The 14,426-nt window shown below is 37.4% G+C and overlaps 4 protein-coding genes and 1 pseudogene across 4 annotated transcripts; 3 read left to right on the top strand and 2 right to left on the bottom strand.

Moving 5' to 3' along the window:
* The first annotated feature begins 1,548 nt into the window (after positions 1–1,548).
* Positions 1,549–2,620, top strand: LOC148554772 (uncharacterized; annotated as a pseudogene).
* A 731-nt stretch (positions 2,621–3,351) lies between these two features.
* LOC107646390 (uncharacterized) lies at positions 3,352–3,803 on the bottom strand. Its single transcript, XM_016350577.1, has 2 exons — positions 3,651–3,803; positions 3,352–3,546 (listed from the first exon to the last, which is right to left on the bottom strand). Exons 1-2 carry the CDS (start codon positions 3,801–3,803, stop codon positions 3,352–3,354), a joined length of 348 nt encoding a protein of 115 aa, XP_016206063.1.
* A 333-nt stretch (positions 3,804–4,136) lies between these two features.
* Positions 4,137–8,503, top strand: LOC107645719 (tubulin gamma-1 chain). The gene is made up of 12 exons (XM_016349802.3): positions 4,137–4,453; positions 4,739–4,939; positions 5,123–5,234; positions 5,634–6,034; positions 6,322–6,375; positions 6,454–6,558; positions 6,934–7,008; positions 7,134–7,178; positions 7,465–7,593; positions 7,731–7,835; positions 7,928–8,015; positions 8,206–8,503. The coding sequence occupies exons 1-11, from the start codon at positions 4,325–4,327 to the stop codon at positions 7,967–7,969; spliced, it is 1,398 nt and encodes a 465-aa protein (XP_016205288.1). The 5' UTR covers positions 4,137–4,324; the 3' UTR covers positions 7,970–8,015; positions 8,206–8,503.
* A 1,011-nt stretch (positions 8,504–9,514) lies between these two features.
* On the top strand, positions 9,515–10,144 carry LOC107645721 (arabinogalactan protein 41-like). The gene is made up of 2 exons (XM_016349806.3): positions 9,515–9,767; positions 9,916–10,144. The coding sequence occupies exons 1-2, from the start codon at positions 9,632–9,634 to the stop codon at positions 10,014–10,016; spliced, it is 237 nt and encodes a 78-aa protein (XP_016205292.1). The 5' UTR covers positions 9,515–9,631; the 3' UTR covers positions 10,017–10,144.
* Positions 10,145–10,625: 481 nt separating this feature from the next.
* Positions 10,626–14,169, bottom strand: LOC107645720 (Mitochondrial substrate carrier family protein). Its single transcript, XM_016349803.3, has 8 exons — positions 13,690–14,169; positions 13,408–13,467; positions 13,124–13,294; positions 12,856–12,952; positions 12,579–12,670; positions 12,350–12,499; positions 11,377–11,435; positions 10,626–11,279 (listed from the first exon to the last, which is right to left on the bottom strand). Exons 1-8 carry the CDS (start codon positions 13,981–13,983, stop codon positions 11,144–11,146), a joined length of 1,059 nt encoding a protein of 352 aa, XP_016205289.1. The 5' UTR covers positions 13,984–14,169; the 3' UTR covers positions 10,626–11,143.
* Positions 14,170–14,426: the final 257 nt, after the last annotated feature.

Raw genomic sequence — 14,426 nt, 5'->3', positions numbered from 1 at the left:
ATTAAATAATTATCTACCATAAAAAATTGATATTGTTAAAGAATAAAATTAAAATTTATTTTAAAATTAAAAATAAAATTTAATTAAATTAAATATTAAATAAATTCAGTACATTAGAGATAAAAAAGAATAATTTATACTTTATTATATATGTACTATACTTTTTTTTTCTTTTATCGAAAATTTATCTACTAGTCTTTTAAATTGGAAAATAAAAAAAACACCAAAATAAATTAATCTAATATATATAACCAAAAGTATTAATATAAAAATAAAGGGTAAAGTACCAATTTGGTCCCTTACGTTTGGGGTGAATTTTGTTTTAGTCTCCAACGTTTAAAGTGTTCTATTTACATCTAAAATAGTTTTGATTTGTATCAATCAAGTCCTGCCGTTAAGTGGGAGTGAAATACCTAACGTCGTGTTCGACGTGGCAAAGGAGAGGGGACAGGGGTTAATAGACGTGTAATGGTTCCCGCCTTTGGACAGAACGCATACTTACACTGAAAAAAACCCTTTAGTCCCCTACCGATCGTCATGCAAGGGTTGCGATTCGCAGCTAGAGAGGTGACATTGTCCTTCAGTAACGTTAAAGGTCCACATAAGCAGTTAGTTTGAAACCCTTCCTTTCCGAAAGAAGATCATATCGGGTATTTTTTTATCAAATCTCCTCAACCCATTTGTTTTTTTTTTATCTTAATGCATGTTGATATGTAATGATGCATGTTGATATGTGATTATTTTGTTTTTATAGTTTCATATTCGTTTCTTGTTTTATTTTGGAAGTTTTTATTTTGTCCTAGTGATTGCATTTATGCATTTCTGCTGTTGTTGATCAATGTGAGAATTTTATGAAGTCTATTATGCTTGTCTAACAGATTATTCGGAGAATGAGTTATTTTAGTATCAAGATACACCATGGGAAAAAGTTTTAGTTTGATGGTGAACCTTTACACTATGTGGGGGTGAGACTTCGATAGTGGACTACTGTGATGAAGATATATGGAGTAGGTTCGAGGCCATGGAGATAGTGGTCGAACAGGGATATGTGGCAGAGAACATTACTGTAATGTGGTATAAGTCTCTAAAAGATAAAACAGATGTAGGACTGAGGATGCTTCACACAGACAAGGATGCAATGGACATGACCAGAATTGGAATGAGGGATAACATGGCCATTAGATGGGACCCCAATGATTAGATTTTGTCAATTACCTATGCTGTTGTTGAAGCAGAGACAAAAGACTCGTGGGCATAGTTTTTGTTGAATCTGTGTGATGATTTGGGAGTTGATAAGATCATATGGTGTACATTCATGAGCGACCAACAAAAGATAACCCTCAATCTAAGCAGTACTCACCTGAACTTGTGTAATTGATTTTGTCTTTAATTCATGTTGTGCTGTTGTGCTATTTTTAAATTCTGCTTCCAAGGGATTGATCCCTACCTTTGATGATTTGCTGCCTGGCATAGATCACAGATTTTGTGTCAGGTACTTATATAGCAATTTCAAAAAAAAGGTTCCCAGGTGTTCAGCTGAAAATAATTATGTGGAAGGCTGCAAAGGCAACATATGTCCAAAAGTGGGAGAGAAGGATGAAGGAGATTCAGTTGGTTGATCAAGGAGCTTATAATCATCTCATGGAGATCCCTACCAAGTATTGGAGCAAGTCCAAGTTTAATTATTTTCCTAGAGTTGATACACTTGTAAACAACATGTGTGAGTGTTTTAATTCTGTTATTGTAGAGGCTAGAGAGAAACACATAGTGTCTATATTAGAAGATATTAGGATTTATCTAATGAATAGGTGGGCTGATAACAGACAAAGTATAATTACATATGCTGGAGAAATTTTGCCAAAAATAAACAAGAAAATTGAAAGAGAGTTTGATAAGGGTGGGGAGTGGTTGGCCATCTATGCGGGTAGGGACAAGTATGAGGTGTCTAGCAGTCAGGGTAATAGAGACAAATTTGTTGTGGACTTAAAGTTACATGAGTACTCCTGTAGAAAGTTTCAACTAACAGGTTACCCTTGTGAGTATGCCATGAGTTGCATTAAGAAAATGTGTTTAGATGTTAAGAACTATGTGAACCAGTGCTATAAGAAAGAGACCTACGTAGACTGCTATCAACATGTAATCTACCTATTGAATGGACTAAATCTCTGAGCCCGGACTGAGAACGATGATGTGCTGCCACCAATGTTTAGGAAACAAATACGGTGCCCAAAACTAAGCAGGAACAAGACTGGTGATGAGTCACGCAAGAATGGACCACTGACTAAATTATCCAGGGTTGGACAACAACAAAAATGCTCCTATTGTTTTGCACTTGGTCACAACAAAAGAACCTGCCTTAGAAAACGTAAGGTGGAGGCCTCGACAAAAAAGGTAAATTTGTTGTTGTCAATTTGAACACAATTCCTTATATGTGATTGTTTGTTGTTACTGTCTAATGAACCTAATTTGTGGAACACAATCCCCTGATGTCACTGTTTATTGTTACTGTTTATAGCATAATGCAGCTCCACAAGCCAAGAGAAGTGCTCGCACAACTAGGACTCCAAACCCCAGCAAGAACCCAGCAAAGACAACAACAAAATCAGCAACAAAACTTTAGCCAAAGAGGAAGGGCAATGCATAAGTTGGAGGGACTCAAGAGTCACAAACCTCCTCCAAAAGAGCTAGATGCAGTAGCAGCGCCAGTCAACCCCAGCCATCGACAGCAACGGTTACTAGCCCATCAAGGAAGACCTTGAAGTTCATGGCAAAAACTCCACCTAGGGCCTGAAAAGCATTGGGATGAATTTATAGTGGATTTTAGTGTTTACCTTCTGTTTTGTAATGAAAGTGGCAATGACCAAGAGCTGATGTCCCTGTAATACTTTAGACAGCCTACTTTAAGACTACTAGTTTCATGTTGATCTCTTTTGTGTTGTTATCTTTTCATGGTTATATTTAAGGCTTGTTTGGATATTGTAATGGTTAAGAGAAGCTACTTTAAGACTTCTCCATTATCTAATGATTTAAATGAATTTTCAGCAGCATAGTTATGTGAATTGGCAACTTAAGCCTTCTATTTATTAGTAGATCAAACTGAATTAAACTTTTACAGGGCCAAATAATATATGTCAAAATATAAGAACTCATAATTTTTCATTTCACTCAAAAACTTGATAATATTTACAACACATGTCTACACATACAACTTTCAAAACTTTTAACTAACACATCACTGTTATCACCCTAACTGTATGTCAATTTTTTCAATCCCCTAAACACTTGACATTCCCTCCAAACTAGGGACAACAACAGCAAAGCAAACAAAGATAACTGCTAACTCCCTAAACCTTAATTAAATCGATCATATAGCAGCAGTCCAGCCGTTGTCCATCCAAAAATTTCAACAGTAAGTGCCAATGCAAATTTCTTTTCGCCTTTCTGCAGTTCTTGTTTCAACACACTTGCTTTATTCTTCAGTCTTTGAATTTGTGGGTCTTGCTCTTCAGGCTCCGCCCAAACAAAATAATTGCATTCTTCTCCTATCTGTTCTCAACCAAACCAAAAGGAAGACACTAAACAGTTCAGATCCTCCAAACACTAACACCCAACGCTATTTTGAAACAAGAGACAGAAATGAGGAGACTCACCTGATAGTTGATGCATCCCCAAAATCTTCTTCCTGGGTTCTCTGCTGTAGATGATGTCTGCAATACTGGTCTCTCTCCACAAATGCACGTCCTCCTTCTCCCACGACTCTTGATGCTGCTACGCGAACCTTGGGAAGAAGATTGAGGAGCCATTTTCAGCAGACAAAGAACATCAATTTTGGGGATTAGGGTTTATTTATTGGACCGGATTTTCTTTTTCTTTTTTTATTTTTGTGCTTTCAACGGTGAACTGCAGCTACTATACCCAATTTGCCACGTCGGACACAACGTTAAGTATTTTACTCTCATTTAACGGCAGGACTTGATTGATGCAAATCAAAACTATTTTGGACGTAAATAGAACACTTTAAATATTAGGGATTAAAATAGAATTCATCTCAAAGATAGAGGACCAAATTAATACTTTACCCAAAAATAAAAAACGGGTAGTTTAGGTTTTACTTATGTCTGTGTAATACTTTATCTGTTTCCTTTTTCTAATTTTTTTGCCACTCTTATTTTACTGTCCCTTTTCTTCTTCTCCCTATTCTTTTTTGAAAAAGGGTGTCACTGTCACCCGCCCCGTTAAGCCACCAGAGCGATCTAAATTCTAAACCCTAGCGTTGGTTGCGTTTCCGGAGAGAAAGAAAGAAAGAAAGGAAGAAAAGGAAGAAATGCCTCGGGAGATCATAACGCTTCAGGTAGGGCAATGCGGCAACCAGATTGGCATGGAGTTCTGGAAGCAGCTCTGCCTCGAGCATGGCATCAGCAAAGATGGCATCCTCGAAGACTTCGCCACTCAGGTCTCACTTCATACCAATTCCCCTTTTCACTTCCCTCTTACAAAACCTTACTATCAAGCTATCATTTCTTCTTACCAATTCGAACTGCGGGTTGTTTGTTTCCAAATCAATAGCACACAACTTCCAATTCACACTGGAATCTCATCTCAGTGACTAATAATTGCTCTATGTGTTGAACTGTTACTTAGTTTAGGTTAGGTTATGTTACTTGTGTAGTGTGGAGTGTGTGATTGTGATTGGTGCAGTGTGGTTCTACGTTGACTTGTTTTGGTGAAATTGCTGCAGGGTGGTGACAGGAAAGATGTGTTCTTCTATCAGGCTGATGATCAGCATTACATACCACGAGCTCTGCTCATCGACTTGGAGCCTCGAGTTATTAATGGCATTCAAAATAGTGATTATCGTAATCTCTACAACCATGAGAACATCTTTGTCTCAGACCACGGAGGCGGTGCAGGAAACAATTGGGCTAGTGGATACCATCAGGTTTGCCACTACTAGTCATAACATTGTCCCACAATCATGATTTGCATGCATATCATCCTAGAACTGAGGATTCTTGCTTCCTGCGATTGGTTTTCGTCTCGTTGTTTATGAGTAGTTTATAGCAAGTATTAATTTTGTGGGGTGAAAGAATGCTTAGCTATTGTTGTTGTTGCATTTGATCAGGGAAAGAATGTTGAAGAGGACATAATGGACATGATTGACAGAGAAGCAGATGGCAGTGACAGTCTCGAGGGTTTTGTTCTGTGTCATTCAATTGCTGGAGGAACAGGCTCAGGTTTCTTTCCATCTCTTCTCTATCTTAAAAAATCCCATAGGATCCATCTTTTATTCCTTTTTGTTATTGAGCATTTGTGTAGTTGGTTCATCTGAAAAGCTAAAGATTTGTGAAATGTTTGACTTAATTTTGCCCTTGATGCATAGTTTACATTCAAACAAAAGTTAAACTAATCTCACCCTTAAGAAAAGAAATTGAACAAGTCTGCACCTTTTAGGTTATTGTGAAAAACTTGCCTGTACAACATAATGTTTGGGTTCCCTGATGATCCTTGAACTTACTTCATAGCAGAGAAGACTGGATATTTTTCAAGTACTTCTCAGTGGTGTACCTTTTTTTATTATTATTTCTTAAAATATCCTTGCTTTTGTACTAGTTGCTTATCTTACTTGAATGCAGGTATGGGCTCATACTTGTTGGAGACCCTGAATGATCGCTACAGCAAAAAATTGGTTCAGACATACAGTGTGTTTCCTAATCAAATGGAGACAAGTGATGTGGTGGTGCAACCATACAATTCGTTGTTAACACTCAAGCGACTAAAGCTTAATGCGGATTGTGTTGTAGTTCTTGACAATACTGCATTGAATAGGATTGCTGTGGAACGGCTTCATTTGTCGAACCCAACATTTGCTCAAACTAATTCCTTAGTTTCTACAGTGATGTCTGCCAGCACAACCACTCTTCGGTATCCGGGATACATGAATAATGATTTGGTTGGTCTTCTTGCCTCATTGATTCCCACGCCAAGATGCCATTTTCTAATGACTGGATATACCCCTTTGACAGTGGAGCGTCAGGTGAGACCATTGTATCTGTTTTTCTTATATAAGTTATCTTTGAAGAATAAAATATTAGTCTAGTTAATGTCTTCTAAATTTTTCTGTTGTTAACTTGTTGGACTTGAAGAATCTTACAGAGAATCATTGAATTAATCTCACTATCTTACACACTCTATCTCTCCTCTTTCTTCCCATTTTACCCTCCTTTTGTAATTTAATTAGGATATAGATAAGTTGCTGCCTAATTGTGATTTCCTATTACACTTCAATGAAACATTTAAAAGTTTGATGATATCTACTTGCAGGCTAATGTAATTCGTAAAACCACTGTACTCGATGTTATGAGAAGACTTTTACAGGTATAATTACTACATGAACAAAGCGTCAAACAAAATTCCTATGTGTTCTACCAACTAAAACATTAATTCAATTGACAGGCAAAGAATATTATGGTGTCTTCATATGCTCGGACGAAAGATGCCAGCCAAGCAAAATATATATCAATTCTGAATATCATTCAAGGAGAAGTTGACCCAACTCAGGTATGATAAGCAGCATTAATAGCATTTCCTGGATATTGTCGGTTTGCAAAGTGAAATTGTTATTAAAACAATAGAAAAACAAAAATAAGAATTGCTAGTCATCTAGCTGTTTGGCCTTGTGATAAATTTTGCTTTCCAAGATCAAATTTTCTTAAAAAAGTAGTGAGAGCGATTTTGTGAAAGTCAGTTTTGTCTAAACATCCTTATCCTTGAGAATTTAAAATGAGCTTATTTGAAACTTAAAATGACATTTCTTTCTGATTTTTTCCCCCTGATAAATGAAATTTGTAGGTGCAGCCTGCTTTGATTGACTTGTTCATAGATAAAAATATGGTTCTATACAAGTATTTTAACAGTTTATCTCTCTGGATTTAGGTTCATGAAAGTTTACAGAGGATTCGTGAAAGAAAGCTAGTGAACTTTATTGAGTGGGGTCCTGCAAGTATTCAGGTCTCTCTCTCTCTCTCTTGTGTTGTGGCAGTGCAAATTGAAGTTTTAGGCTTTTAGCAGCTGCATCAATTTGTCTCGTTTATATTACACACATGATCTCGTCTTGTTTCCTGAACATCTGATAGGTTGCTCTATCTAGAAAGTCACCATATATTCAGACTGCACACCGGGTATGACCTCTTTAATTTCAAGTTTTCAAACCCCCCCCCCTTCTCTTCTCTCTCTCTCTCTCTCTCTCTCTCTCTCTCTCTCTCTCTCTCTCTCTCTCTCTCTCTCTCTCTCTCTCTCTTGTTATTGTTGTTGTTGTTGTTGTTGTTATGTGTGTGTATGATGTTTCTTTCAATTTATGTGATTGTATTGGAGAAAAACCAATATACCTTTTGAAAATGCTTAATAGTCTGAAGTTAGATAACAAGAAATCAGTTAGGAAATAACATAATATCATCCATTTTATAGGTCAGTGGTCTTATGTTGGCAAACCATACTAGCATCCGACATCTTTTCAGTAGGTGTTTGAGCCAGTACGAGAAGCTGAGAAAGAAACAAGCCTTTCTAGATAACTACCGGAAGTTCCCAATGTTTGCTGTAAGTGCCAATTTCATGTGTACAATCTGATCAGTCTTTTGAACTACACTGCTGCGTCTGTTAAATATGCTTTTGGTTTGTACCACCTTCTTGTAGATTCTTGTTATTCAAATCTAATATCAGTGAAAAATGTACAGGATAATGACCTCTCAGAATTTGATGAATCAAGGGATGAAGTTGAGGCTTTGGTTGATGAATATAAGGCCTGTGAGTCCCCAGATTATGTCAAATGGGGAATTGAGGTTGATTCTCTACTAGCCAACTTCCAATTTTAAGTTCATGTAGCATATTGCAAATGGTTTTATTTATTTATTTATTTATTTTTCTTATATAGGACATGAACAATATGCTAACAGCAGAAGGCAGTGCTACATGATCCCTAGATCCAATATTAGTAGTGTGAAGACTCCACGCAACCCAAGGTCAGTTAATTTTTTAGGATTTGACTTCTTGTAAAATCATTCAACAATTTACACTTGGGGAGAAGAATACAATGTCAATGATAATTTATAAACACATGCGTTCCCGCGCATACACTTCCTTGTAGTGCAAAATAAGAGGCCAACAAATGTCTAAAGATACTTCTCACAATCCTGAACCAAATTATTGCAGGCACTACTATAAGGGAGGGAACTGAAGACTTTATGTAAGCTGGGAGAGGTTTCAAATGAGCATTTTCAACTGTTTTGGGGCTTCAATGGTTTGCAGTGTGATAATTTTGGTTTGTATGGTCTGTTGATAATCATTTGGACATCCAACCAAGCGAGAATTAGTACAGACTCTCACTGTATTAATTCGTTTTAGGAATATATTATATGATTGATTGATCACTGATGCTTAGGAAATTAGGAATCACATTTTATTATCTGGATCGCTACTTTCGAATGAATGTTGAAATATTTAAATTGATGTGGTGCATAGATTTACGTGATTCAGATTTGCATATTATACGGTCCTCTTGAACTGGTCTTGAGTTCCTCGATTATGAACACCGTGATTGGTGGTGTTTGTCTCTTAAATAATTAAATTTCGAAAGGGACTTCAATTCCAACTTTCAAGTGAAAAAGGAAAAAGAAATCCATTCTATTATGGTGAACCAATAATACCCCGTGTATTTTTATTTAGAAACCTAACCGTTATATGTACAAAAATATAGTTCCCAAAATGTACTGCAACTCTGCAAGAATATTGAATACTTGGATTCGGTGGCGTGATTCATTCCCGAAAGGTCATATCGTGAGTTATGGGCACGTGGCATGTTTCTCCTTGCATGTTCACTGCTCAGTTCACCGTTACACATGCCATTAGTTATGGTGTATTTTCACGTTCAAACAACATTTTGCAATAAACCAGATTGGAGAATATAAAAGAGTCTTTCCTTTTGCTTACATGGTGAAGAACACGTAAGAACAGAGATATCTCGGGATACCACTTGCAATGTTATTCATTTGCAGCTTTGGTTGGAAAAAATTTCAGTCCAACATTAATTGCCGACCCTGATCCATCCTAAGGTTAATAAACCGAAGTAGTTGACCACCAATTTAAGAGAAGAGAAAAATGGGTCAAAACTGCCAAAACGCTAGAAAGCGGAGGAAACAGGGAATCCAAAGCAACTTAGGCTATATACTTTTTTCTTAAACAGACACATAAAAGACTACATCAAAATCAGTCAATTTAGGAAATATAAATCAAGAGTAAACGAAAACTCGGTGAATATTCTAATATAAGTTTGACTGATGGGGAAAACAGAAGAGGTAACTACCGCATGGCCCTTGTTAGCGGCAATTCAAAAGAACGTGCCGTAGTTGTAAGTGGTCCCCATATTAGAAGGAAGAAAGACACTCAAGTATTTACCAAATCAGTTCACTCACTACAATTGAGTTTCTATATAAATGTGATATCATATCAGTGTATGCTAAATTGCTAATCACATAGTATCAAATTGATACTTGGTTTTGGGGTTCTGAAGTTTCCACATTGTCTCAGCCTCTCTTGACAGTATTGGTTGTGAAAGCACCCAAGAAGAGAAGAAAAGAAAATGACATTTCTCATAGCTCTTGCTTCTTCTTCGTCAGGTGTTTTGGCCTTATATACTCTTCTTGCCATCTTTCAACCAGCTATTATTGAAGCCCAATCCCTTTCTCCTGCACCTGCACCTGCTCCCACCAGAGATGGTGACTATCCCTTTTTCTTATCTCCTTTTTCATTTGATTTCTGAACTTAGGCATATCATAGAGTGTAAGGTTGCCTTCAAACGCATTGCATTTGGAATTTCGTGTTAGAAAAATGTTGTTATTAATTAATGCGTTTGCTATTAAACAGGTACTTCAATAGACCAAGGAATTGCCTACGTGCTTATGCTTGTGGCATTGGTTCTCACATACCTCATCCACCCTCTTAATACCTCTTTCTACAATTTGTGAATTATCCGTTTCCCTACTCTTGTATTTTTACCCTCATAGAAAGTGAACATAGTAGGGATCGATGGTTTTTAATTTCCCATGCTCTTAGGCTGAATTGTTGATGCAGGGGCTGTTATCAATGTGTTTGATGCGATGCTAATTTTATTCTTTTTTAGTTTCTAATACCGTTCAGATCGTTTCAATGTTTATAATTAAAATAATTAAAAATCCATCAGCATAATCTAAGAGAGTAAAATCTAACATAATATAGTTGAAAGGTTATGATCTTCCGTACATTTTTTGCTCTTTGAAATATTTCACATTGGAAAATAACCAGCTTCAAATTTTAAATGTTACTACTTCCAAATTCAAACGCATGCTACCACTTCAAAATCGTCCATATGTGTCTCATTTAGAACAAACTTTTTCATTGACGAAAAACGAGTTGGAAACTCAAATACAGCTAATTTCATGTGAAATTAATAGTTAAAAATTGTTTGATAATTTAACATGTTCAACTAAATTATCTTTAACTACCAACTTTACATGAAGGCCACTGCACCAAAATTTCCAACAAAAAAAGAACAAAGTCTATGAAAAATTGTATCTTCTACAACATTCACAAACAGATTTCCAGATCTTAAACTTTCGGCCAGTAAATGAATTGGATTTATGATAACGTGACAAAGATGTACTATCACAAGAATTTTGTGAATTCGTAGTATTTATTCTATAAAAAGAAAAGAGAACCACCTATTTTTCACTGCAAGCTTATCACTTTCCGGTTAGAAGCCGACTCATGGTCTCAAATTGTACATAGGCACTTTATTGACTTTCCTTTAAAAAAACGTTGCAAATGCAATAACTAAAAATGTTAAAAACCCTGTATCCAAAAGAAAGTCCTATGCATGTGGAGGACAATTAATGGATCATTCCATCATCACTTATTAGGAGGTGCCAACTGCAGCATGTTCTGTTTTGCCAGTTGACCCTAACTTATTGATATGTCAGAAACATCTTTGGTCTTCTGGGATCTAGTTTGGTGTCTTTGATGTATTCTACACTATTACGCTATAGCTTCAAAAAGTAGAATTCGAAGTTTTGAACCACTCCAGCAAATAAGACTCAATGATGAATGCAAGTATATGTTACGATGAAGTCTTCTGTCTACGATGCAAGGCATGCTTGACAACTTCATAGAAGGAGACAACTATACCAACTGATGGACCGGCACGGCCTACACGGGGACCAACACCTGTGAATAGCCCTCTCAATCCTCCATCCCTGTCCCAAGAAGAAATGTTCCAATGTCAGTCCAAAGCTTATGTGCTAAATGTAATGATATGGGGAACCAGTCATCAGCTTATAAAAATGCACCTACCTCCAAATCTCTATCAGTGTTGTTCTTGTTGTCATCTTTAATGCCCTTTCACGATCCTTCTGTGAAAATGCAAAAAGGATCATGTTAGAGAACATGGAATACTCAAAGGCTCAAACTATGAGTTCATTATTAATGTGCAGTAATTAAATGCATACCTTCTAAAATAAAAATTAGTAATCAGGACGGGGAAAAAGAATTACAGCAAACCATTACGAAAAGTTAATGCAAAGAATAATTTTTAATCATCATGCATTAAAGAGGGTCAATTATGCAACTATACAGGTTTGTCTGAGACAAACCAAACCTCAACAACTTACTAATGCATAAATATTCCAGCTGCATTCCACTTACATTCAAATTTTCATCATTTTCTAAATCCAATGAACATATTAGCATATAAAGGCGGACATTTGAAAAGTGTCCCCACAGACCCAAAAATAATCATTGAATAAGTCTGTATTACTTGTATACATGGCATATCTAATTGTGTCTACTGCTTAGCTAATTGGAGTTAAGAGCCAAATCAGCATAATGATGCTGCAAGTTTGATTTTAGCCAGCAATTTGTGCTGTATCTAATTTCAGCTAGTTAACTACTTCTATTGATGATCTACCCAGCCTCACCGGTCAGGAGCCTGTCTTGGCTGGTCAAACAGGCAAACACTAGTGCCAGTCTGCCTGGCAGACCTGACTAGAGGTCTGTCCTGGCTGGCAAGACACTAGGGCCAGTCTGCCCAGCCTGACTTTGCTAGAGGCCTGTCCTGGCCACCCAGGCTGTAGGGCTACTCTGCCTGGTCAGACCCGACCAAGGGTGTGTCCTGGCCGGCCAGACACTAGGGACAGTCTGCCTGACCTTACTCGGCCAAAAGCCTGCCTTGGCCGGCCAAACACTAGGGCCAATCGGCCCCGCCTGACCCAGGCAGGGTCCTGTCCTGGCTTAGTTATCATCTAAAAGCTTAGTTTTAGGAAACCACCTCTATTTGTCGTCGAGTTTTTGCCACATCAAGTGGACATGTGGCAGCAGCTGCGACAGTTCCTGCAACAAAACCAGCAGTAAAATTTGCCCCAAGGATAGCGGCTGCTGTTGCTTCATCACCCACAAGGCCAAGAAGTTTTTTCCTTATCTGTAAAGAAGCTGTATGGTCAAAAATAAAATAAATCAAATAAGCAATACATTTTATTCATTGAATATAGAAATCCTACTGGCTCAAGGGTTAACCAGCAAATTCCAGAATAAGGAACATCGCGAGAAAGTTGAGCTCCAAGGCCAGTCCACCAATAACGGTATCTATGTACTGTTAGAAAAACATAATCAAAACCACAATAATTATTAATTGAGGTAACAAAAATTATAACAGATATAATCATGTGCAACAGTAACAGCATACGAACTCCTTTGTAAAAGACATGTTGGAAAAATCTACCATAAAATGTATTAACTCAGAATGAAATGAGAGAAAGATGCCAGAAGAACACTTACAACTTTGAAGTCTCTCTGTACCCCTGATTGGGTTGATGGCTCCAATCAATGTCTTAAAAACCCCTGGAGGCTTCCCACTTCCAGTTGTTTTAAATGCCTAAACAGAGAGATATATAACACGCAAGAAGAGCCCGGGGGGGGGGGGGGGGGGGGGATGAGTAATTCAATTCAGCTTGACAGAAAAAACTCAAATACTTTAGAGGAGCTATTAAGAATCTGTAGCAAAATCATGCAATGAATCCACATTTAAGGATTTCAAATCAACTACCTGCATGCGTGTCCTTGCAAGCTCTACAGGATAACACAAAACACAAGCCAATGAACGTGCAACTGATCCGGCAACTAATGGAACATAAGGTGTTAAGTTTGGAGCATTCTGAGTAGTAAACTCCTCCATGAAGTTGCGAAAGATGTCATAACAAGGCATATAAATCCCAACCTGTTGGACAAGGAAAATATGAGGCCATTAGCATGTAACTATGTGTTGGACAAAACAGATTGTAGGCAAAGTATGAAGGAGAAAACGGATTTCCAAAAGGAAAGGGAGCTTACAGTTGGCACAGCCAATGCTAAACTTGCACTTGTGCCTCTCCATAATCTTATAAACCCTTCCTGCATAAATTCACTCCTGTGAACCCTCTTATAGTAAGTTATTTTCATGGAAAGTACCAGATAAATACAAATAACTTCAATTCAAAAACGAATCCATTTCAGTGTTTGCTACATAGCTTTTATCATACCTTTTTTGGCGATGATATTATCAGTTATATCAAACAATTAAGGCAAATTTAATTGAATTGAATTGAAATTATAAGATTGGAGGTAGTAACTAACCTGACGCGCAACTTTGTGAAGGACATCTAGCGTGCCTTTATAGCGGTTACAGCCGGAATGACATGGCGGCGGCGCGGCAGCAGAGGTTGAAAGAGATTGACAAACGGCGTTTGGTTGAAGACAGATGTAGTGGTAGGGATAGGGAACCCCGGCAGCCTGTGCTTGCAGCCTTGTCTTGGCAACATCGAGGGGATTAACGATGATGGCGGAGATGACAGCAGCACCGGCGGCGGAGAAGGCCCTCTCTCCAATACTCAATTCCGCATCGGAAGAAGATGATGACGAGGGTGACATCGGTGAAACGTTTCTTTCAAAATCAACAACATTGGTTTGTAATTGTTCTTAGCGAAAGCGCGATATTCGATTGAGGGCGGGCGCCTAATTAAGTCCTAACATTTGGTCACGCACCTACATATTCCATTTCCTGCCTCACGTTCAGAATATACGAGAAACTTTGTTATATTCTACATCTTGAAATTTAGAATTTTTTTTATTTAAATTAAATAAATATAGTATTTACAAAAACAAACAAACCGTAAGATAATTATAAAAATACATTTTGGGACACATCTCATGTAATAAAAGGGTCACGATAAATCATATTACGAGTGCATTCGTAATATATACACATGCGGATATCGAATATTGAGCATGTGAAATAGGCATGTTTTGTGGAGGGAGGTTCAGCATCTAAGATAAATATAATTTTTGTGCATGGAGACTCGACATTTGAGATA

This window comes from Arachis ipaensis, chromosome B6, assembly GCF_059453495.1.
Source record: "Arachis ipaensis isolate K30076 ecotype BB chromosome B6, ASM5945349v1, whole genome shotgun sequence".
NCBI lineage: Eukaryota > Viridiplantae > Streptophyta > Magnoliopsida > Fabales > Fabaceae > Arachis > Arachis ipaensis.
This window is presented reverse-complemented; position numbering and strand designations above follow the sequence as displayed.

Coding starts and splice junctions, on each gene's coding strand:
- LOC107646390 (XM_016350577.1), bottom strand. CDS start 3,803: ATGGCTCCTCAATCTTCTTCCCAAGGTTCGCGTAGCAGCATCAAGAGT. Junction 3,547..3,650: donor GGGGATGCATCAACTATCAG/GTGAGTCTCCTC, acceptor GGTTGAGAACAG/ATAGGAGAAGAATGCAATTA.
- LOC107645719 (XM_016349802.3), top strand. CDS start 4,325: ATGCCTCGGGAGATCATAACGCTTCAGGTAGGGCAATGCGGCAACCAG. Junction 7,009..7,133: donor GGGGTCCTGCAAGTATTCAG/GTCTCTCTCTCT, acceptor AACATCTGATAG/GTTGCTCTATCTAGAAAGTC. Junction 7,836..7,927: donor ATGTCAAATGGGGAATTGAG/GTTGATTCTCTA, acceptor TTTCTTATATAG/GACATGAACAATATGCTAAC.
- LOC107645721 (XM_016349806.3), top strand. CDS start 9,632: ATGACATTTCTCATAGCTCTTGCTTCTTCTTCGTCAGGTGTTTTGGCC. Junction 9,768..9,915: donor ACCTGCTCCCACCAGAGATG/GTGACTATCCCT, acceptor GCTATTAAACAG/GTACTTCAATAGACCAAGGA.
- LOC107645720 (XM_016349803.3), bottom strand. CDS start 13,983: ATGTCACCCTCGTCATCATCTTCTTCCGATGCGGAATTGAGTATTGGA. Junction 12,500..12,578: donor GCTGGTTAACCCTTGAGCCA/GTAGGATTTCTA, acceptor GCTTCTTTACAG/ATAAGGAAAAAACTTCTTGG. Junction 11,280..11,376: donor ACACTGATAGAGATTTGGAG/GTAGGTGCATTT, acceptor TTCTTGGGACAG/GGATGGAGGATTGAGAGGGC.